This window comes from Gekko japonicus, unplaced genomic scaffold (genome assembly GCF_001447785.1).
Source record: "Gekko japonicus isolate JY-2015 unplaced genomic scaffold, Gekko_japonicus_V1.1 scaffold123, whole genome shotgun sequence".
NCBI classification, from domain to species: domain Eukaryota; kingdom Metazoa; phylum Chordata; class Lepidosauria; order Squamata; family Gekkonidae; genus Gekko; species Gekko japonicus.
Genome location: NW_015169176.1, coordinates 896,297 through 921,292, shown reverse-complemented (window position 1 = coordinate 921,292; position 24,996 = coordinate 896,297). Strand labels below are relative to the sequence as shown.

The following is a 24,996-nucleotide window of genomic DNA, read 5'->3' as shown; positions in this document are numbered from 1 at the left end:
ACATTCACCACAGAACAAATATCTTAAAATCAAGGAGCCTTTTCAGAACTGTGACAAACCAGATTGGGGGGAGGGGCTTGTGTGTGTATAATTCTGTATAACTTCCAAAGACGGAATGGCCGCCAAAGGGGGGGGGGCGGGAGGGGAGTCCTCAGCCATTCCATTCGAGAAAAGGAAGCGGGAAATAACGATCAACATTTTGTTTCTCACTTCCCTCAATGCAAACCAAACATTCTGACTGTTGCGGATCTGAGTCACTCGTAAAAGACGCGAAAACGATAGCAACGGCGCTCCTTTCCCGCACCCCAGCCTGGTCCTTATTCAAGCAACGAGCCAGCAGTTCTTGCACATCTGTAATCCTCTTTTTGAAAGTTTATGCTTGTCTCCTTCTCCTCCTCCCTGCCCCCCAACAGGGCTCTCGGTGACCCCTCCCCCCACTTCAGTATTCCAGCACCAGCCTGTGTAAGATTATGGCGTTCGGTTCCCATATAAAAAGTAATCTTCACCAGCCACTCATGCCGGAATGAAATGTCAAATGCGATTCCGGTGCAATCAGTCATGCCTCAGAGCAGCACTTTTGGTGGTTCATTTTGACCTTGTGCTTGATGCCGTCATAAAGCTCAAAGTTGTAATTCTCCAAAGTCGTGGAGCTCCGGGAGGAGAGGCCCGTGTAGGAGCAAGTACAGTACAGCAGCAAGCCGGCGCAGATGGCCCCCATGAGCACGCCCAGGGAGCTCATGGCGATGATGGTCACCAGGATGGGATCCAGGGTGTACAGCCAGCTCTTCTCCTTATCCACCTTGGGGGTCAGCGGAGAGTTGGTGGGAAATAACGAGCCATTCTTGTCTAGGCCTAAGTAATCTGCAACAGAAGAGAAGCAAGGCATTAAAAGAAGAAGGAAGACGAGGAGGCCTGTCTTCAGGCCTGTAGCTATGGTGGGGCTTTTGGGGGCTCCGCCCCCTTTCTTAAAGGCACAGCCCCATAAGAATGTCTCCTGTAAATGCTTTTTAAAAATCATTTTAAAACTTTTTTTTAAGGCGTGTGCTCCTTTAAGCAGAGTGGGGAGCTGTAGTTGACTAATTCCCGCACTGAGCAAGGGGGTTGGAGTAGGTGACCTCTAGGATCCCTTCTAGCTCTGTGTCAAGAAACTGGTCTCCTTTAAGAGAATTTTTCTGCATAAGTGTTAGCTTTCTTGCCTATAGAAGTCATCACCCTCACCTGCCGGCTTGTTATCAAAATTGTTGCTTAGGCTGGCAGAGGTGATTAACTTGCAGCAGGTGAGAACTGTCATCTAAAGTGACTGACAGCTTGCAATTTAGTGATCTAGCCTGGTAACAGCTTTCTATTGGCTAAATGGCTTTTATTTCCGCACTGAGAACTTCGGCCCCATCAGAAAAAAAATGGCCCCACAAGTCACAAAGTCCTAGCTATGGGCCTGCCTGCCTGTCTTACTTGTCTGCCATCTTAAGGCCAGCCCACACAAGAGGCACTCCTTGTGGGAACACTTTGGAGAGAGCTGAATCATAGGCAGGTGCTCATGGAAGTTCCACAGGTGTGGCCTGGAACCTTCACATGACTGATATATATGCAACCATCCTGTAGCCATTCTCACGTGACTTGGAATGCATATATACCTGTGTGGAGGAATGGGTTCCCATAACTGATGCACCCTGGCATGAGTTGCTGCTGCATGCCCTCCTGGTGATTCTTTGGGGCCATTCATGAAGCCATCCTTCATGGGTCAGTTATAATACCGAAAGTAACGAATACGCATAAAGCTGACCACAGTGACTATGACTTATCATATTTTATATAACACTCTTGGTTGGAGAAGTACAATGCTGTCTTTACTAGGGCTTGTCCTCACAACAAGGGTGGCCAACGGAACTGGCTGGCAGGGCTCCAGTGTTTATAATGTTTGCACAGCAAATAGACATTTGATGGGTGTTCCACATCATTGCACCAGCAACACTGCGGGGAGAAGTCCCACTCCCCCATTCCAAGTTTCGGTTTGCCACTGAGCTATCACAGGCCCAGGAGTCATGCTAGGTGGAGAGCTGGTGACCTTGTCATAATTTCACAGAGACTGAGAAACAACAGCTGGCCCAAGGTGACTCAGTCCAGATGTGGCCCTTGAAAATCATATCTCCTGGATCAGAGAACAGCTCTCTAACCTTGACAGCCAGCATGGTGTCGTGCAGGCGTCCCTAACGTGGTGCCCATGGGTGCAGTGGCGCCCCCTGACACTTTTTCTGGTGCCCACCCAATGCTTTTAGAGAGTGGGTGTGGCTAGGTAGGGCTTTTGCCCATCAGGGCTTCTGACTGGCTGTGCAGATTAAAAGGCATCCTGCCTGAAACGTTGAAGAGGCACTTATTAGGGTTTATATATAACCTTGCTCTCTGACCTTCCGTGGTTGGCTCCGCCTTCCGTGGCAGCCATTTTGTGATTGCGCCCACCGCCCTGTGTCAAAATTCTAAAAGTGCCCGCAGGCTCAAAAAGGTTGGGGACCTCTGGTGTAGTGGTTAGAGTGTCGGACTGGGATCTGGGGGACCCAGGATTGATCCCCATTCTGCCCCGGTAGCTTGCTAGCTGACCTCAGGCCAGATATGCACTCTCAGCCTAAACTACCTCGCAGGGCTGTGGTGAAGATAAAACTGAGGAGAGGAGAATGATGTAAGCTCCCAGTATCCATAATGATTTGGAGTTGGGAGTAAGCAGTGAAGTGGCTAAATTTGCAGATGATACGAAGTTGTTCAGGGTGGTAAAAACCAGGGAGGATTGTGAGGCACTCCAAAGGGATCTGTCGAGGATGGGCAAGTGGGTGTCAATGTGGCAAATGGGGTTCAATGTGGCCAAGTGCAAGGTGATGCACATTGGAGCCAAAAATCCTAACTATAAATACACATTGATGGGGTCCGAACTGGCAGAGACTGACCAAGAGAAAGATCTTGGAGTCGTAGTAGATAACTCACTGAAAATGTTGAAACAGTGTGTGACTGCAATAAAAAAGGCCAATGCATGCTGGGGATTATTAGGAAAAGTATTATTGAAAACAGATCAGCCAATATCATAATGCCCCTATATGAATCAATGGTGCAACCTCATTTGGAATACTGTGTACAGTTCTGGTCACCACACCTTAAAAAGGATATTATAGCTTTGGGGAAAAAGTGCAGAAAAGGGCAACTCGAATGATAAAAGGGTTGGAACACTTTCCCTATAAAGAAAGGCTAAAGCACTGAGGAGTGACATGACTGAGGTTTATAAGATTATGCATGGGATAGAGCAGGTTGAGAAAGAAGTACTTTTCTCCCTTTCTCACAATACAAAAACTCGTGGGCACTCCATGAAATTGCTGAGCGGTTGGGTTAGAATGGATAAAAGGAAATACTTCTTCACCCAAAGAGTGATTAAGACATGGAATTCACTGCCACAGAAGGTGGTGGCGGCTACAAGCATGGACGGCTTAAAGAGGGATGGATAAACATATGGAGCAGAAGTCCATCAATGACTATTAGCCACAAGGTATAGATAGGAACTCTCGGTCTGGCGCAAGGGATGCTCTGTATTCTTGGTCCTTGGGGGCGGCAACAGTGGGAGGGCTCCTAGTGTCCTGGCCCCACTGCTGGACCTCCTGGTGGCACCTGGTATTTTTGGCCACTGTGTGACAGATTGTTGGACTGGATGGGCCATTGGCCTGATCCAACATTGGCTTCTCTAATGTTCTCTTATGTTCTTATGTTCATTGGGGAGAAAAGCGGGGTATAAATGAAGCAAATAGGTAACCCAGCACAGAGGCAAGCAAGAGAGTCTGCTGTCGCTGGGGTGACCCGTTCCAGGAAGTGATCTCCTGGTGGGGTTCTCGGGTCACTCTCCCTTTCCAAAGAATTGCTCTCTGCTCCTGCTTTCATGCTCAAGAGATGCAAGAGAGCCACACACCCCCAATCAAGGAAATAAGGAGTTTCTGTTAGTTGCCAAAGTGCCCGCACCTAATTTGTCTCCAAATTTACAAGTCAACAGGTGTGCCTTTACAGTTTTTGTCCCTTTTGATCTCTTACATTTGAAGTATGGTAATTCCTCAGTAACCAGGGGAAAACACACACAGAAGAGCTTATGAGTTCAATAACAAGCTGCTCTTTTTCTGTAATAACTTATCCCGTGCGATGGCAGTCAGTTTTCATACCACGCTAGATCTGTCAGATGAACTTGACATGTATGCAAGCAAGCGACACACTGAAATATTCTAGATAAATACATCTGTCATGATCCAAAAGCGGAGTGGGGCGTTCCTCCATCCAGGGAACAGATTTGGGTTTTCTCTCTACCCTCCCCTTTGAGTCTCCCCAAGGACACCACCGCTGCATGGAAACACCAATAACACCCTCCCCAACAGTCAGAGATAACCAGCTCAGTATTTACACCACAGCTGATAGTGCTGTACAGCCGTTAGTTAACCACCCCATTATGAAGTCAAAGCTTGCCTGAAGCCATCTTGGCCAATTGACGCAGCTGTTATTGAGACACAGATGTTCCAACAGCCCATAAAGGAGTGATCTGGCTCATCAGACGGAATCTGATTGCTTTTGCCAATCTAACCAGTTTTAAGTTCAGATTTGCAGCTGCACGGATTAGGCATGCACATAATGAATCACTTCCCACTAAACAGACACACAAACAAAGCATGTTCATCGAATGTCATTATTGTCTTGAACCCGCGTAGGAGAAATAAGGATATTTAATAATTTTGGATGTATATGTTATTTTCGTCTCTGGCTGTTTGTCTTAGACTTCATGGAAGTCAGAGGCAAGGAGGAAAGAATGTGTCAGCAACTAAGGGAACGGAGAGGGAGGATTTCCGATTCGCACAGCTACGCAGATCTTGCCACTGAAGAGGATTGCGCTGATAGGTCTTTTTTCTTTTTTGGTATTTTGTGTGTGTGTGCGCATGCGTGCGTGCCTGGAAGTCATGGATGACTTCTGGAGACCCCTAGTGGGGCTTGGACATTTCAGAGAGGAGGCTTGCTATTGCCTGCCTCTGCATGCCAGCCCGGGTATTCCTTGGAGGTCTCCCATCCAAGTATTTTCCAAGGTTGGCCCTGCTTAGCTTCCAAGATCTGATGAGATCAGGCTTGCCTGGCCTATCCAGGTCAGGGCGACAGGTCTGTCTTTCCAAAGTGCGGCACTCATACTGCTTGCTCAGCGGCTTACTCAGGGACGGCTTTGACTCAATATCCACAATAGCTCCTCTTTGCTTTCACCGTCCCCAGTCACTGTCCCAAGGGCATAGAGGCAAATGTTTTAGTGGCATAACCCTGGACAACTCTGTAGAACTGGGGTGGGAAGAGGAGATTTAGAAGGAAATGTTTTGGTTGCACCTGGGGGTGGGGAATAAAAGCAAACGCTGCACTTGTTTTTGCCAGATACCAAGTTGCATCAGTTTAATATTGTGTTGGCACTGGAATCAGTAACACACGTCTTACAGAGCACCAGGAAGAAAGCGCTGACTTAAACAGCCCAAGTTAACCTGATCTCGTCAGATCTTGGAAGTGAAGCAGGGTCAGCCCCACTTAATATAGAATTACAGAATCATAAAGTTGGGAGGGACCTCCAGGGTCATCTAGTCCAACCCCCTGCACAATGCAGGAAATTCACACCTAACACCGTCCCCCCCAGTGACTGCTGTTCCACACCCAGAAGATAGAGAATACAACAAAGGGCACAGCAAAATAGGAGTAGCAAGAATAGTGAACAAGGAATTGCTGCAATAAGGTTCAAATCATTCCAAAATAATGACTGTTTGTCCGTTGTAAAGAAACCAGTATCTACTATAGGAGCTATCCTTAGCCATTTTGGAACTTGAAATTCCTGTTTTTGGACGTTGTGAATAACTACTCCAACACAATGATATTTTGAAAAAGACCCCGAAACGAACTTCGAAAACTCGAGCTGTTCGTCTTACTTATGAAATAAAGAAGAAAAAAATGGGATTTTTACATCAGTATATGTTCATTGATGGTTATTTCATTATTTTGGAATGATTTGAACCTTATTGCAGCAATTCCCTATTCTTGCCACACCCAGAAGATGACAAAAAACCCTCCAGGATTTCCAGCCAAACTGGCCAGGAGAAAAATTGCTCCATGACTCCGAAGTGGCAATCAGCATTTCCCCGGGTGCGTAAGAAAGAAGAAGAAGAAGAAGAAGAGATTGGATTTATACCCCGCCCTTTACTTGGAGTCTCAGAGCGGCTTACAAACTCCTTTCCCTTCCCCTCCCCACAACAGACACCCTGTGAGGTGGGTGGGGCTGAGAGAACTCTGACACAAACTGCTCTTTTTCAAGGACAGCTGTGCCAGAGCTTGTGACTGACCCAAGGTCACATCAGCAGGTGCAAGTGGAGGAGTGGGGGAATCAAACCCGGTTCTCCCAGATTAGAGTCCGCGCACTTAACCACTACACCAAACTGGCCACGAGAACCAAAAACTGATGCAACCCTTCCCGCTCTCCCTCTCGTGATCTGCCTAAGTGCACAGCGTCAGCATGGCTGTCAGATGGATACTACTTGGATGGGAGACCACCAAGGAAGCCCAGGATTGCTGTGCAGAGGCGGGCAATGGCAAACAACGGCTGAACGTCACTTGCCTTGAAAACCCCACGGGGGTCACCCTAAGACGGCTGCAACCTGACGGCACTCTCCCCCTCCACACCACCACCCCGTGGGAATTATTTATTTATTTATTCATTTACTTTGTTTTTACCTCTCTCTCTTAACTCGAGGGGGCTTCTAGTGTTCTCCTCTCCTTTCAACATTCCTTTGCAGGCAACGGCAGACCGCTTTCGCCTGCCTCTCGCCTTGGAGACACGATGGCAGATTTGGCCAAACTGTGGCTCAGGAGCCACACGTGGCTCTTTCACATATATTGTGTGGCTCCCAGTAAGGTGGTTGGGGAAGCGAAGGGGGCCGCGTGCCTCCCCACCCGGTTTTCCCTTCCCCAGCCAGCGTTCCCCCCCCGGGTAGGCTTGAGGTGTGTGGGGGGGTGGGGGTGGCGGAGCAGAGAAAGACAGCCACTTTAAATGCGTTCTCAAAGCCCGCCCCCCCCGGCCTACAAACATCATTGGATGAATAAATATCATTCTCAATATCTGTCTTTACCCCTTTTGTTGTTATTTTTGGCCGTCTCATTTAACGTGAATAAAAAGCAAACTTGCATATTTTCCAGTAAAAACATGTGTGTGATACTTGTTCATGTCTCGCGGCTCTCGGACATCTGACGTTTATTCTATGTGGCTCTTACGTTGAGCAAGTTTGGCCGCCCCGGCACTAGGGGGTCGCCACAAATCGGCTGCGACTTGGCGGCAAAAACAACCCAAAAGGAAGGAAGGATGGAAGGAAGCAGGGGAACAAGGGATTTGTGCCTTTGAGAACTTTGGTTCTAGGGGATGGGGGGGGGGCACTGTTACTGGGCAATGAAATGTAACTGGGGATGGTTAAAAGGGTTAAAAGATGGACACAGTTCATAAGAAGTACAAAGATGAAAAGTCTGAATGAAGTATAAAAAGCTAGGTGGAGATCTCCTCTCTTGGGTTTTTAGTTAGTAGTGGGTTCTTTACTTTCTCCGTTATATGTAGCTTTCCCTTTCCCTTTTTTCTGTTCTAGTTTTTGTAGTGTTTAAAAAATCAATAAAAAATCCCCTCCGGGGGCTTAAAAAAAACACCCCCTCTTCCTATGGCTGGGCCGGGCTCTTCTCTGAAATCACAGCCTCAGTCGCTGCACCTGGGCAGGAGGAAGGCTTGGCCGTCCTGCCAGCAGCTTCCTTACCTGATCCTGGCACGTCCCGTACAGACGTAGGCACTCCTGCTCAATTCGTCATTCTTATTTTAGATTATCCGGTCCCTATCTGACATGCTACCTGTTATCTTGGGTGACGTTGCCAAACAGTTCCTGTCTGCTTGCTCCTCCGTGGACGGAACAAAGCAACATGGGGGACCCTTTCTCCTCTCGGCCTGAAATTTGGAAGGCAAACACCACCACCCCACGTGAGGGATATGTTCCCTGAAAACTTCATTACCAACTGAATGGGAAACAACCCCCCCCCCCCCCCAAGTGCAGGGCATGTTCTCTGAAAACTTCATTACCAATTGAATGGGAAACAACAGCAACAAACTGTTACAGCTAGAATGGAAAGGTGCTTCCCACTGAAGCCAATGGAAATAAAAGCGGAAGAAATGATTAAACGGGTAGAGTTAAGTAACAAAATTTTTTCTACGAAACGACCCCTGGAAACAACAGCAACAAAATGTTACAGCTGGAAGGGAAATGTGCTTCCCACTGAAGTCAATGGAAATAAAAGCGGAAGAAATAATTAAACGGGTAGAGTTAAGTAACAAAATGAAACAAAGGCGTCGCTTTGAATATGCATTCCCAGCACAGACGAGAGTCGACTGTCCAGTAGGAAACTGAGAGCTGGATCCAAGCAGCTTTTCCATGGGTGAAAAAGGGAGGAAGGGATCTTCCCTTTGACCACTAAAAAGGCTAAGCTGGAGATCACGGGATCTGCAGGGGCAAAAACCATGTGGAATGGGTGCTGTAGCAAGAAAGGGAATTGACCGAGCATGAGTGAGTGAGTGAGAAAGCTTGGCTGTATGCAATCCTGTGTCTGACTTGAACCGGCAGGTTTGAAGAATTGACTGCTGGCCGTTTAGTAAAATGAAAACGGTGTACTGGGTTGAGAAAACAACAACAACAACAACAAAAAACCAGCTCAAACATCTCAGAAGTTAAAATGTACCCTGGTAATTTAGGAAGATTTCTGCTTGAATCCGTCCTATTATCCTCCTTGATGGTTAGGCGTCACCTTTGCTAAAACGAGCTCCATCTCCCAGCCATCCTAGTAATGCACTTCTAGACCGAAATGGCTGCGGAGATGAATGTAACATGCTCCATGTATGCCATGCTTGCTTCCAGTGGAGGGCAGCTTAGGGAGATGCAGGGTTCAATATGAATGAACCACACAATTTCAAGAACCCCCTCAAGCCTCATCCAAAAATCATGGGTTTGTATAATGGATCCTCAGATGGCATATCTATATGTAATTGTGGGCAGAATTATTTCCTTATCCTGGATTATTCATTCCGGAGCAGTTTTGCCCGTGAACTTGTTCCTGAATTAGGGATCACAACATATGGTTGAATTGGACAGTATCATTAGCCCCGTTCACATGTTCACAATGAACGTATGTACATCCTGCACGTATGCACATACATCTTTTTTGTAAGAAAGAGCCAATGTGCATTCACTTTCCAATTGAAATCAGGGACAAATGTGAGGTTTGTATCACATGTTCAACTATACATGTGCTGACCGTAACATGAGAATTACTCTATACACATACAAAGAATGATCAAGTGTACGCTGTACACACAGATTGTATGTGCATTCGCTGTAACTTGTGACCACCGTACTGAAAAATGGTTTAAAGGGGAATGAAAGCGGGAACAATGGAAAATTCACCCATGTCTCTAAGGGCCGAACTAGATAATATCACGTTCCTGAGCCTGCCATGTGTAATGTGAGTCACAAATTCATACTCACCATCATTAGCGTCTTCTCCAAAATCCTCTCCATGCATGGAAACACCATCCTCTAACCTTGGGAAATCCACTGGAATAACAAATGGTTGTTGTTATTGTATAAGTCTTATTTTACAAACTAGCAACAAGTCCATAAGATTTGCAAGCTCAAAGAAGCAACATGGACCAATTTGAAGGCTCTTTATAAGGATGGCTAACTGCCATGAATATTCATGAACATACAGTGGATGTAGGATTGCCACCTCCAGCCTGGGAAATTCCTGGAGATTTTGAGGGTGCTGCATAGAGACGGTGGAGCTTGGTGAGTGCAGGATATGATGTCATTTAGGGCATCTCTTTCTCCTAGACTCTTTCTCTAGACATCAGGGTGTGATGTTATCTAGGACTTCTCTTTCTCCTAGACTCTATGATACACTATAGAGTCAGCCCCCTAAAACTGCCATTTCTTCCTGGGCAAATGATCTTTGGAGATCAGTTCGGGGAGAACTCCAGGCCCTATCTGGAGTCTGTTTGTTCTAAATAGATGATATGCTTCATAGTACCTCTTATTAAATTTCTACCAAATGACCAGCTTTTAGGGAAATGTGAGGAGATGGGGTGAGGGGAGAAGGGAGGAAAGAAACCAGATAATTCTAAAGGCCACCGAAATATTGTCCGTGGCGTCTTCATAATGGCTATAATTCATTAGTAGTGTGATCACAGGTATTATCCCCGTAACTTTCAACAGTGCCCATCATTAGCCACCATTAACACGGCATCCATTTAGCACACTCTGCATCTCATCATCCGACATGCATCTCAGCTGATACAAAGACCAAATGACCCTCTTTCAACTCGGGATTCAAATAAACTCAAGGTAATTTGCTGTGTATCATCATTACCTATATTAATGTAAAAGCTAGGAAAAGGCTAGTGAGATGGAAGCATTCCATACAAGGGCATTTATGCAAATCGTCTCTATAACCCAAAACCTTTCATTAGTGGAGATTTTTCTCCTTTTGGTTTTTTGAAACAGATTTTTTTTTTTAAGTCTAGAGAATATTGAGAGAAGTATACTAGTATCCCATCACCTTGGGAAGAACTTTTATTTAGAGGGAGAAAGTTGATAATTTTTAAAAAAATATATAAATACATAAAGATTTTGAGCATATTTATTTTTATTTATTTATTTATTCCATTTGTATCCCACCCTCCCCGCGAACAGGCTCAGGGAGGCTTACAGTCATCGGCACAAGGTACCATAAAATCCAAATAAAAACATCTAAAATATTTTAAAACATTCAAGGAATCATAAAGTGCTAGTAGTACTAAACATTCCATCACTAATTGAGATGGCGTGCTATATGATGTAACAGCAGACAATTTCAGACTAAGTAATCTTCTGGCGTTACACAACGGTATGACTCGGTGATGTTGGTAATAGTGAGGGCGGCTCCTAATTGAAAGCCTGGTGGAAGAGCTCCGTCTTGCAGTCCCTGCAGAACTGTAGAAGATCCTGCAGGGCCCTGATCTCTTCCGGGAGCTCATTCCACCAGTATGGAGCCGTCACTGAAAAGGCCCTGGCCCCTAGTAGCAGCGAGCCTGGCATCCTTAGGGCCTGGGAGGGTCAATCGGTGTTGTGACCCCAACCATAGTGCTCTCTGGGGTATATATGGGGAAAGGCGGTCCCTCAGGTATGTCGGACCCTGGCCATATAGGGCTTTAAAGGTGAGTACCAGCATGGTATTTCCATGGCACTGTATAATAAGATGTACATTTTATTCCTCCCCACCATCAATGTCCCAAATCTTCAAAGGTGACAGGAGCTCGGTTGAGACACAAGTTAACATTACTTGCACGGCCGTACTAAGCAGAGTCCCACCTTTCTGAGTCCTCTGAAGTCAATGAGCTCTGAAGGGTGCAACTCTCTTTAGGACTGCACAGTGGATCGCTCAGTGCTTGGTGGATTGCAACTGGGAGCGAACTAGATAATGGTTTTGTCGGGCGGCGGTTTCGTCAGGTGGAAGAGGGGTGGGAGGATGAGGAGAACCAGTTTTAAAAGTAAAAGGGGCACGTGAGTGAGGAGTGCTGAACTCTCCCCAAGCCTGCTGCTTACCCCCCCCAACTGCTCTCCCCAAGTATTTTCGCCCAGTGGTCATCCCTTTCCAAACTGTAGTTTGGCCGAGAAGAAAAGCAGTCAGAGAAAGAAGCTGTATGGTGATAAGCGATAGGCAAGGGGGAGGGGAGGCCTCTGCATTGTTCACCCACGTGCTCTTCTTTGGTGTTAAAATCAGACCGCCTCCGATCTTTCTATATGATGGGGGGGGGGTCTGCCCAAAACTTATGGACTCTCTCTAGGCTTACCATTCCCCTGGTGGGGTTGGGGGGGGTGTGCCCTGCTCCTAGCTCCTATTGCCTGCTGCTATACCAAAAAAATTAAAAACCCCATCAGCTTCCTCTGAGTTACTACATCACTTCTGGAGAAAACCTGGAAGTGACATAAGGTAGTTCTAGGAACTACTGGAAATTCTATGGTTCACCTAGAGCTACCCTATATCACTTCTGGGTTCTCCGGGACCTCACCACCCCCATTTCCCTGCCCACAACCATCCTGCCCGGCCACCCTATCTCTGCTGTAAAGTACCGTATCTGAAGTGATAGAAACCACACTCTGTGGGGTTTGACCTGTAACAGTTATTAAACAGGTGAGTTGTCACTAGATGGTGCAGCCACCAAATGAGGGCCTTTCTGACCCTGCGGGCACCTTTGGAGTCCTGACAAAGGGTGGTGGGCACAATAAAAAATGGCTGCAGCAGCAGCAGGTAGAACCAACCACAAAATGTCAGGAATCAAGATTATATACAGGTCTAATAGTAACTCTTCAACATTTCAGGCAGAAACCCTGTTGGGGAAAAGCTGCACCTAGCCTCACCCACTTTCTAAAAGCACTTGGCGGGCACCAGAAGAGGTGTCGTCGAGCATCATGGCACCTACGGGTACCATGTTGGGGGGCCCTGACCTAAAATGCCTATTGTGTAAGACCGCTAACTGCAAATGTTTTCCAAAGAGAATGCATGGAATAGCAGAATATTTCCAAAGAGACAGCATGGAATAGCCGAATATTTGGCCTAAATAACTTCGGGTTATGTGCCCAGAAATGGAGTTTGCTTAGACTTGTTCATATTATTCCAGGGTTTAAAAAAAAAAAGGATTCTGCTGCGCGGCATCTCTCACACAAGTTGAAATGCAAACAAAACAAAACAAAACAACCGGCTGACAATTTGTAAGGCCAATGAAGTGAAACGTGAACATGTGCCTGACAAGCATTGCACAAACAACTGCCTCACAAGCAACGGGGTGACACAACACTCAGGAATTATAGGCAGTTATTAAAACTACATGTGTACATGCCACAAGAAGGGGAAAAAAACTAGATATGAATTGCTCTGCAGAAATATATTAGAGCTTCTAATGCTGGAAACATCTGTCAGCTTGGTAAATCTACGAAAATCTCACAGCCTTATCTTAGGAGACAGAGGACTTCTATAGCAGCTTGTATAAAAGGGTTTTCAGAGTCCCGTCACGCTCATTTCCTGACACCAACGCTAGAACTTGAACCAAATGTTGGTGCAACATTTGCTACTGGGGCAGGGTTCTATTGTTCACTGCCAAGAGACCTCATGTCTGCCATTATGTTGTGGACCTGTAGCAGAACCAGGGCCTAGTTGAGACATTGCATGAAACCACAGATTTAATTAAAGTAACTACGGTTAGTGTGATTTCCCCTGACTTGGATGTCCCGGTCCAGCCTGATCTTGTCAGATCTCAGAAGCTAAGTAGGGTCGGTCCTGGTGAGTATTTGGATGGGAGACCACCAAGGGAGTCCTTGATTGCTATGCAGAGGCAGGCAATGGCCAACCACCTCTGAATGTCCCTGTCCTTGAAAGCCCTAAAGGATCACCGTAAGTGATGGCACTTTCTTCCTCCTCCACCACCACTACCACCATCAGTATGATTCATTCATTCACTTTTTTTTTTACCTTGCTTTCTTGACCCAAAGGGGCTCACATTGTTCTCCTCTGTTTTATTCTCACAATGACCGTGAGATAGGTTAGGATGAGACTGTTTGACTGGCCCAAGGTCACCCAGCAAGCTGCCACGGCAGAGTGGGGATTCAAACCTTGGTCTGCTAGACCCTAGCCTGACATTCCAACTACTACACCACACTGATTGCCTGAAAGTAGGCCACTATGCTGTGGTTATTAAGGTTTCACCAAACCAGGATCAGAAGTTAGCGTATTAACTCCAGATAGTCTTAACTATGGCTTTGGGTGATGTCTGAATGCAAACATCTTGGTTTGTTCTTTGGGGAGGCCCTCCCATGCAGCAGAAGGAAAGAAATGCAACCACCATTAGTCAAGGTAACCCAGGCCTTGACTGTTTGCCTGTGAGCTGAAATCTGGTTTCACAAATTAACCACAGTTAAAATAAACCATGGTTTCATGTTATGTCTGAATCAAGCCAAGAGTTCACACAAGAGAGCTTCTCTGCCCCAAGCAGAATAAAGCGATGTCAGACCCCCCTAGAGGGGGTGGGGATCCCCTGCTGCTACCCACCCCCCCAAAACAAGGGAGGAACCCCTGACATTTCAGCAATGTGCCTACGTGACTTCAACGTGACCTGGAAGAGATGCGGGCATGTTGGGGACGTCAGGGTGATGCTCTGGTTTTGGGGCAAAAACTCTATGGCAGAAGCTAATTCCCCTGATGTGCCTATGTCACTTCTGGGTCACACTGGAAGACACATGGGCATGTCACTGAAACATGCAATGAAACTCTTAGCTCACCCCCCCCCCCATCCCCTTGCTCCTGAATTTTTTGTTTTGTTTTATTCAGTTCCTTTCAGTTTATTTGTAACTCATGGTCATTACTATTTTATCATCATCACCACTATGAAGAAACCTAAAAAATGCTGCAGGTCGAGCCCAGATACTCAGGGTCAAAAAAAGACCTCCACACAACTTAAAATCAAAGAACTGCTCAACCCATCAAATCTGTTAAACACTGTAAGTGATAACCTGGTGAAATCCTGGAAGTGATGTCACCATGTTGACATCTAGAAATACTCCCAATCTCTATGGTCTCTACCATAGAGTTTAAGGGAATTCCCAGAGCATTGCTCATTGCGGGGATGTCAATTCTGGGTCTTCACCAGGAAGTGATGTTGCCAAATTGTGCAATGTTCCCCCCTCCCCCATTTCCCCTCTACCGCTTCATTGGGGGAATACGGGGGGCTGTGGAGCATGCATGAGAGTTTGCCATGAATGAAGCTCAGTTTTAGGGCTTATAATGCAGTCACCCTGTTCAAATTTGACAGATTTGGGCCTGGTCAGTGCCTGTGTGGGCAATCTTCTGGCAACTCTTACGTACACCATCCGGAGTCCCAATGAGAGAAGAAGGGTAGGATATACAGAGGGGACCAATGGTCTGACTCAATCTATGTTACCTTCAATGAAATTTTCCCTGCAGATCTTATTGAAGTTATCATGAGGGCACTAGATTACACTATTTCTTTTTCTTTTTTTAAACAATTTTTATTATCCGGATATAACAACATGTAATACATCCCTTTTCCAAATCACCCTCCCTCCCCTACTTCAGGCTTCCCGCAGCGCTCCCCCCCCCATGTCCCGTTCTCTTGTTCTTTCCCTTCTCTTTAACAATACTTAAAAGTTCACAGTTTCTTTTGCTACCTTTTTCATAATTTTCAACCTTGTAGGTGACCTATTCTATAACCATTTCATTCTAACATATCTGTAATCTATTCTTAATAATTATTAAAGCAAAACAAATTATTCTTGACATCCCAGTGTTTCTCCACATAGTCTTTAAAGTCCTTCCAACAGATTACACTATTTCTTACGGGCAAAAGATTTTGGGAAATGGCCTTTAAAATAACTAAAGCCAGTGCCCTGACCTGGATAGCCCAGGCAAGCCCAATCTCAGAAGCTAAACAGGGTTGACCCTGGCAAGTACTTGGAGGGGTGACCCCCAAGGAATACCAGGGCTGAGACACAGAGGCAGGTAATATCAAAACCACCTCTCTGAAACGTCCTTGCTCCCCTGGGGTCGCCAGAGGTCACCATGACTTCCAGGTTCGCAAGTGTGTACACACACAAACAACAACTAAAACTAGTATACTGTTAAGGAGCAGCAGAAACTCATCCTTCTGGTAGATTGGCATCTATACAGCATATCTAGTAAACAAGCTGCTGCACTGTATACCTGCTGTGCAAAGAAAAGAATCCGAGGAAAAATCAAATGTGGTCGCTGTCCTGACCGAGAAACAATGACTGAGGCATGGCAACAACTCACACGCAAATACGCCTTGCCAGCATTATCTTCACATACCCAACGGCAAGTTTCCCTGCTACATTTTGCAAGTCGGCCCCTCCAAAGGGAATGTTCCAGCGCTGGCCTTAGACCAGTTAAGAACATAGGAAGAGCCCTGCTGGATCAGAGCAGTGGTCCATCAAGTCCAGCCTCCTGTCTCACAGAGTGGCCAACCAGTTGCCCTGGAGGAGGGCCAGTGAGCAGGGCACAGAGGCTGAGGCCGTCGCCTCCCAGCATTGATATTCAGAGGTTTATTGCCTTTGAATGAGGAGTTCCTCTTTTAAGAAAAATACAACACGCTGAGGTAAAAACTGAAGGCGGGAAAATGGTGCCCCCCTTTGGAATCCATCGCCTGCAGCACATGCTTCCGATTACTTCATGGTAAAGCAGGCCTCAGAAGTTCCCTCCAGGCAAAGTTATAGAATACAAAGAGCCGCTTCTGGAAAGTAATTCTGTACAGCTTATCCCCAATTGGAATCAGAACAAGGAAGGACAGGGATTGTTTTTCAAACCGGCACAACTGGGAACCCCCCCCCCCAAAAAAAACCTATGTAACATTGGCAGGAAGTAATTATTTGAAAAAGTTAGTTCAGATTTCTCAACCCACTTCGGGACCCACAGACCCAGATGGAAACATCTTCCACCTTAAAGAGCTGAAGGGTTGCCAGGGTGCCTCTTGGAACCCCATGTGCACGGCGTTACCGAGAGACGAGAGAGCCGTGCCAGAGAGGCTGCCCGATGCGTCAATTGTAAATCAAGAAGCAGAAGGTGATGTTCACCCTCCTAAGCCCTGGGGATCCAAGAGGAGAGGATTAGCAGAAGGCGCACGATACAGCCAACATTAAGCATGTTGAATGCTACAGAAGAGCTATGTGCTTAATATGCCCCTTAAAACCAATGGGGTTGAAAATGTTGGATTTGAGCTGGAATATTTCCAAGTTTGCTCACATGACCCTTCTCAGACTGGACTGAACCAGTCCTGACTACAGGGTAATTTCATGAATCCAGGTTTGGGAGGGTGTGCTTGCCTACTCGTAACTTCACAGTTTATTTTAGCGCCAGCGTATCCTTTCCTTTCCGAACAACAAGCTCCTTCGACCGGAGGTCTTGAGCCATACAATAAAATCACAGTTCCCAACATCAATAACAATTACAGAGTGATTGATAAAAGAAAATTATGCCACTAGTAAAACTGCGAGACTGTCACATCAATACTTAGCAGGAGAGTGTCTGAAAGATATTATAATAGACAAGGATCTGGCTACAGATTGTGTAACTGCGGCACTAACGTCAGCCAACAAAAAGCAGCAGCCTATCTATACAGCACCTCTACGAGGTCTATTCCATGCCAGACATTTAATGGCGTGACTTTACAGTGCTCACAGAACAGCCGTCATTTAAAGGGTGCTTGCAGAAACACCATATGCGAAGACAGAATTTAACAGAAACATAATACCCTCTGCAGTATCAGTGGTAGCAGAAAGTGCCCTCAAGTCACAACTGACTTATGGCGACCCCGTAGGGTTTTCAAAGCAAGAGATGTTCACAGGTGGTATGCCACTGCCTGCCACCTCTGCAGTATTCGTAGCTGCCCAATGCTAAAGGCTTGCCCTCTGGGAATCCATGTTTAAAACGTGCTCTAAGAAGAAGGAGTAAACACAAAGAGAATTCTAGAGTGGCCAGGTGGCCAGGAGTCCGGGCTCCCTGCTAAGTCGTGGCCTTGCTGGTTAGTTGGCTGTGGGCAGGTTGCTTTCATCCTCTTCTCTTCGTTTTTTCCAAACAGCCTCATAGGTCTTATTCTGTGCACAGCACAATATCAAAAACCAGGGGAAACAAAAGCCAAACAAAAAGAGAAGAGGAGGGGAAAGGGAATCAAAGGATGGCGGGAACAGGGGGGGGAGGGGAAGAATTATATAGTAGGTGGAAGCCCTACGATCGGCAAAGAAGTGGAGAAAGATATTCAGATCACACGAAAGGGCAGATGGTGGACAAATCGTTCCTTTAGGAAGAATGCTTAAGAAGCTGCCAACATGAAAATCTTGAGCGCAGACTTGGTAAGCAAAACTAGATTGCTTCCCTCTACCCCGCAACCTTGACAAAAAGTTTGGTATTAGTGGACATCAAAATTTCAGCTTCTAAATTCTTGGCTATCTACACACCTGGCCAATGCTCCCTCTAAGCTATGGAGTCTTGTGAGCCAAAATTCTACTTTGTCACCTACTGGCATTAAAGTTGTGAGCAAGCAATTTGGCTACTGAATAAATTAGTTTGCTCTGGAGCCATCCTTCCTGAGCTAAGACAAAAATGTGTGAGCCAGAGGCTAAAAAACTGTGAGCTAGCTCACACTAACTCAGCTTAGAGGGAACACTGCACCGGGCACCTCTGGAATAGTGAACCCCGCCATCAGACCCTTTCCTTTGGGACAGTTCCTGATGCGCTCTTACTGTTTTTTCTTTCTAGTGCAGGAAAACACTTCCTCATGAACCGGGATGGAATTTCCTATTTGGATTCCCGTCCTTATGTCTCCCTCTTCATTTCTCCCCTAAATATACCTAGGCTTGCCAAGTCCCCCCGGGGGGCGGGGAAACCCCCGCCCCAGAGGCCCGTTCCCCGCCACTGGTGGATTGGGCCCCGGGGGGAACCCTACCCCCAAAGCACCCGACGTGCACATCACCCGGAAGTGACGCGACCACGCCGGGCACGCTGGGGGCAGGGCCACGGTCATCCGAGGGAAAACTCTATGGTTGGTCATGGCCCCGCCCCCAGCATGCCCGGTGTGGTCGCGTCACTTCCAGGTGATGTGGTCGCGCGCGCTCCAGGAAGAAGCCGGGAGTCCCCCACTCCGACAGCAGGTAAGACATGGCAACCCTAAATATACCCTTATTGCCTGAACAAGGCACAGGTATCTCAGACTGCTCGATTCCTCTCAAACCGAAACAAAAATCAGAAGCCCACGGAGCAAGGGATAATTTGGGCACACTGAAGCACGGGCATGAGACTCCCGCAGGGGGGCATGGCCACCCACCATTAGGAGGCTTGGTAGTTGCTCCCTCTCCTCCTCATCCTTTTCCTCCAAGAGCCAATGATGGTAGAGTTGCCAGTTCTGGGTTGGGAAATACCTGGAGATTTTGCCGGTGGAGCTTGAGGAGGGCGGGGTTTGGGGTATAATGCCTCCACCTCCCAGAATAGCCATTTCCTCCGGGTGAACTGATTTCTCTCGCCTGGAGATCAGTTGTAACCCCAGAAGTTCTCCAGCCGCCACCTGGAGTGTCGCCTCTTTGATGTGAGAAAAGCGTAAGAGCGCAGGCTGTTCCATGCATAGCAGCAACTGGCTGTGACTTCGTTTTTCGTTGTTGTTGTATACAGTGGCAGGGAGCGACATAAGCATACCACGATAATCAATGTTTTCGGGTGGGGGGGGAACTCTCCCAAGCCTCAAAAGAAGAAAAGTACACTGGGGCAGATCTGAATAAAAGGAACATTTATATATGTATATTGCTGGTCCTTGTGTTTGATCCAATGCTTTGACCTCCACAATCCCATTTCCTTTCCCAGTTCGGTTTTGTAGTGAAGCAATAATCCTATTTAGCAGGGAACCGTTTTGAGGTACAGGCGGTGGCTCTATGGTTACGAGGCCAGGCGGGTTGCATTCCAAAGGAGCCGAACTCTTGGTTTTACCGTTGCCACCCACTGGTTGTGACGCGTGGGTTTCTCCCACAGTCACGACGACGGCCTCCAGCAGAATTCAAGGCCTGCCTATTGTCCCTTTCTTTAAACCAGCAAACAATGGCTGTTGAAGGAGAACTAACTGAGGTAGCCCATCAGTTCATTTTCCAGTTGCTCCATGCTTAATGCTCTGGTCGGCATGAGGAAGGATGCTTGTTGGGAGACGAGTGCAAGAGGCACCAGGAATGGAATGAAAATATGAAATCAGATCACTGGTGAATGGAGAAATGGAAGGGTCCCTCCAGGTCAGGATACAATTGTATCGTGATGTACACATCTCCACCGCCGTCTCATCTTGTATTCTTAAACAAAAGAGAACTTCTTTTTCAGAGTGATCCAGGAGACACACTGCAGTCAGAGTTCTTGAATATAAAGGCAGTTTGAACACACACAGTTGCCTGCTACTGAGTTAGAACATTGGTCTATTAAGATTGAAATTGTCTGACTGGCAACCAAAGTTCCCTCTAAGCTGTGGAGTCTTGTGAGCAAAAATTCTACTTCATGAGCTACTGGCATTAAAGTTGTGAGCGAGCACTTTGGCTACTGCATTAAATTAGTTTGGTCTGGAGCCATCCTTCCTGAGCGAAGACCAAAATGTCTGAGCCGGAGGCTAAATAGCTGTGAGCTAGCTCACACTAACTCAGCTTAGAGGGAACACTGCTGGCAACAGCTCTCCAGGGTCTTGGGCTGAGGTCTTTCACATCACCTACTACCCAGTCCTGTTAAACGGAGGTGCTGGGGATTGAACCTGGGATCTTCTGTGTGCAAAGCAGATGCTCTGCCACTGAGCCATGGACCTTTGTTGGCTTCAGTGAGGTACAGGCAGTGGCTCTATGATTACGAGGCCAGGCAGGTTGCATTCCAAAGGAGCCAAACTTTTGATTTTACCGTTGCCACCCACTTGTTGTGACGTGTGGGTGTCTCCCACAGTCACGACGACGGCCTTCAGCAGAATTCAAGGCCTGCCTATTGTCCCTTTCTTTATACCAGCAAACAATGGCCGTTGGACAGACCAATCTGCAATACTGGAGGGAAGTGCTACACTTCCGCTGTTGGCCTGAGCTTCATTGGCTGACGCAGCTGTCACAGCATCTCACAATGTGGCATCATGTAGCAATCAGAATATCACACTTTTTTGCCATCAGGTCACTGCCAACTTATGGCGACTTCACGGGATTTTTGAGGCAAGAAACAAACAGAGGTGGTTTCACTGTTTCCTGCCTCTGCATAGCAACCCTGGACTTCCTTGGTAATCTCCCTTCCAATTACTGGCCAGCAATGTTTCCTCTAAGCTGTGGAGTCCTGTGAGCAAGAATTCTCCTTTGTGAGCTACTGGCATTAAAGTTGTGAGCGAGCGATTTGGCTATGGCATGAATAAGTTTGACCTGGAGCCATCCCTTCCTGAGCTAGGACAAAAATGTGTGAGCCGGAGGCTAAAAAACTGTGAGCTAGCTCACACTAACTCAGCTTAGAGGGAACACTGCTGGCCAGGGCTTCATTTCCAAGATCTAACAGGGTCAGCCTATCCTGGACTACCTAGAACTTGGGAAACCTGGTTTCAAATCCCCAAGAGGGCTTTCACGCATGGATTTTTTTTTTGTTGGTTCTGGCCACATACTGCTTTGGTTTATCCCCTGTTTTCCACACATATTTGTCAGCCTTCAGTTTTTGCTTTGTCCCCCACCCCACCCCGTTTTTTCTGGAAGCTGATTCTGAGTTGCCTTTTTCCTCATGCATGATGTTTCTGTTGGTTTTTGCTTGAGGACACTCTAGCTCTGACTAAGATAGCCACACAGGTGCTTTTTGGACCAGAATTGGAAGATGTTCTAATTCAGCAGCTGTGCATTTGGCCCCCAGACACATGACTCTCATCTTTAGAGGCCTCACAAACATCTTTGTCTTGTGTCTATTGATCTTGCTGCTTAACCTTCCTTTTCTTGGTCCAGTATTAACTTATTGGTTATCTTTTTGTAATATGTAATATTGCAACATGTACCTCAAACTGTTTGACAACACCGGCTGGTGACCCCAGGCCCCAAGGAGGCCAGGTCCTTTTCAGTGGCGGCTCCTATCTGATGGAATGAGCTCCCGGAGGGGATCAGGGCCCTGTGGGACCTTTTGCAGTTCTGCAGGGCCTGTAAGACGGAGCTCTTTCGCCAGGCTTTCGAGTAGGAGCCGCCATTGCCACTTACCACCACCGCTCCACTATAGAGCGACACTGCCGGAGGGCCGAGTAACTTCTATCTACAGCCCTGGCCCTCCCCCTTCTGGTATGCAAGATGTTTTGGATCTTTCTATTCTTGCATCCTGATTGTACTGAATTTTAACTGTTTTATCTGTTTATACTGTATGCACTGTGTGCCTTGTTGTAAGCTGCCCTAAGCCTGCTCACGGGGAGGGCGGAGTACAAATATAATTAAATAAATAAATAATAAATAAATAAATTGACCTCAAACTGTTTGACCTCTGAAGAAGGCCCCAATAGAGCGGAAACGCATCAGGTCATGTGTACCAGCCCTTGTGTTCAGGCCACGTGAAGTTTTCAACAAGGCTTTCATTGGGCCCTTATTTGTTTTTAACTGCCTTTCTCATAAATACATGTATGTTTGCATATTATAAGTTTTAACTGGGTTTTTGATATTGGCCCTTTATTAGACTTCTTTCTTACTCTTGTGGTCCTTGATTCCGATTTTCTTTGTCCCCCCCAGCCCACTTTTTGATGACTGGACTATCATCATCGTCAAAGCACTCCCTCCCCTCCAAGACAAGTGGTTTCATTTTTGATTTTTTTTAAAAAGGAAATAAAATATCAATAGACTCATGCTGCTTGTAAAAAAAATATTAAAACTTAAAAATGATGAGGGGGAAAAGTAATCAACGGCGCTTGTACACCAATGAAGGGGGGAGGATGGCGGAAGGCGCAGAGTGGGTGGAACAACCTCTATGTGGGCGGGGGAGTGACCTTCATAAGAACATAAGAACATAAGAGATGCCGATGTTGGATCAGGCCAAAGGCCCATCCAGTCCAACACTCTGTATCACACAGTGGCCAGAAATACCAGTGCCATCAGGAGGTCCACCAGTGGGGCCAGGATATTAGAAGCCCTCCCACTGTTGACCCCCCCAAGCACCAAGAAGACAGAGCATCATTGCCCCAGACATAAGAACATAAGAGAAGCCATATTGGATCAGGCCAAAGGCCCATCCAGTCCAACACTCTGTATCACACAGTGGCCAGAAATACCAGTGCCATCAGGAGGTCCACCAGTGGGGCCAGGATATTAGAAGCCCTCCCACTGTTGACCCCCCCAAGCACCAAGAAGACAGAGCATCATTGCCCCAGACATAAGAACATAAGAGAAGCCATATTGGATCAGGCCAAAGGCCCATCCAGTCCAACACTCTGTGTCACACAGTGACCAGAAATACCAGTGCCATCAGGAGGTCCACCAATGGGGCCAGGACATTAGAAGCCCTCCCTCTGTTGACCCCCCCCCCAAGCACCAAGAAGACAGAGCATCACTTGCCCCAGAGCCCCTATCTATACCTTGTGGCTAATAGCCACTGATGGACCTCTGCTCCATATGCTTATCTAATTCCCTTTTGAAGCCGTCCATGCTTGTAGCCGCCACCACCCCTTCCTGTGGCACTTCCTGTGACCTTCGAGGGGCAGCAAAAGGGTTTGGGGGAAATCTGAGAGAATCTGTACACTTTTGAATGACCTTTGGCTTGGAAGCGAAACAAAGGAAAAACCTGCACAAAAGCACTCCCAGAAAACCCGGAGAAACAGCGACCAGAAAGAGAACTGAGTGCTGAAGGGAGGAAAATCAATGCAGAACAAAAAAGAAAACCCAACAGACATGCATGGGAAAGCAAGGGAAAACGCCCCTGCATAACACACCTTAGTCAGGTAATCTGCATTTATAGCTATGGCATTCAAGAAAGCATACCAGAACTCTCTGATTGATCATTTAGGGTATGTTTTTCCCATCAAGAGGTAATTTCATGATCTGTGTCGGTCACTGACCTCCTCTCCCTCAAATAATTAGCTAGAATGACTTTAGGGACACCTCTGATGTATGAACATTTAAATAATTAAGAGCTACATTTGAGTCCAGTAGCACCTAGGAGACCAACTGATTTTCTGAGTAGGAGGCTTTCAAGAATCAAGGCTCCCGGCATCACATCCAAATCATTTAAATAATTAAAAAAAATCTGATTTCCCCCCCCCCCCCCGGTATGTGTGCCTATGTTTTTTGCAAAAAAATGAAAAGATAAACAAATTTCCACTGCAAACATTTCAGACGAAACTTCTGAGTTCCACATGGAGGCGCAAGACAAAAATTCAGAGCCTAGTATGATGCCAATAACTGAAGATAAGAACCCTAAGGTTTTGCGGGGAGTGGCACAGATGCTAGGTAACATTAACTCGCAGGTAAGTACAGAAACAAAAACCTCAGGGCGCATAAAACATGGATTCCGATGTCTCTGCACTAATGCGCAGAGAATGGGAAACAAGCAGGAGGAACTTGAAGTTCTAATGAAGGAAGGGGACTGTGACCTCATAGGCATTACTGAAACTTGGTGGGATGGTGCTTCCATTTTAAATATTAGGACTGAAGAAGAAGAGATTGGATTTATACCCCGCCCTTCACTCGGAGTCTCAGAGCGGCTTACAAACTCCTTTCCCTTCCCCTCCCCTCAACAGACACCCTGTGAGGTAGGTAGGGCTGAGAGAGCTCTTTCCAGAACTGTCCTTCAGAGAACAGCTCTGACAGAACTATGGCTTGCCCAAGGTCATCCAGCAGCTGTGAGTAGGGAATCAAACCTGGTTCTCCCAGATTAGAGTCCGCACACTGAACCACTACACCAAACGGGTACAGCTTGTTTAAAAGGGACAGACAAATAAGGAAGGGGGGTGGAGTAGCGTTATATGTAAATGAGAAATATACTTATGAGGAAAGATGTGAATCTGAGCATGGAAGTTGGGCTGAGAGGCAGGAATGTCAAGCCACCTCTCTGAAACATCCAAGCCCCACAAGGGGTCGCCAGAAGTCATCACTTCCAGGCACGCAAGCGTGTGCACACACACACAAAAAGAAAATCCGCACAGCCAATCAGAAGCCTTGCTGGAGAAATGTGCCACCAGACCCTGCCCACTTCCTAAAAACATTTGGCAGGCCCCAGGAGAGGCGGGTCCCAGGGCTCCCACAGGCACCATGCTGGGGGCCCCAGGACTGCAGTGTGCTCTTCTCTTGCCACCAGGGGCTGGTGTGGCTATTCCGAAGGCTTAACGGATTGGCCTGG

At 46.8% G+C, this 24,996-nt stretch overlaps 1 protein-coding gene across 1 annotated transcript in view; it reads right to left on the bottom strand.

The window, feature by feature from the left end:
• Window positions 1–438: 438 nt before the first annotated feature.
• The window catches only part of NRP2 (neuropilin 2), a 292,663-nt gene continuing 268,105 nt past the window's right edge, over window positions 439–24,996 (bottom strand). The window contains exons 16-17 of the mRNA XM_015416007.1: window positions 9,594–9,662; window positions 439–861 (exon numbers count right to left, since the gene is read on the bottom strand). Coding sequence (XP_015271493.1) covers window positions 557–861; window positions 9,594–9,662 — 374 coding nt within the window. The 3' untranslated portion in view covers window positions 439–556. The remainder of the gene's footprint in view (window positions 862–9,593; window positions 9,663–24,996) is intronic.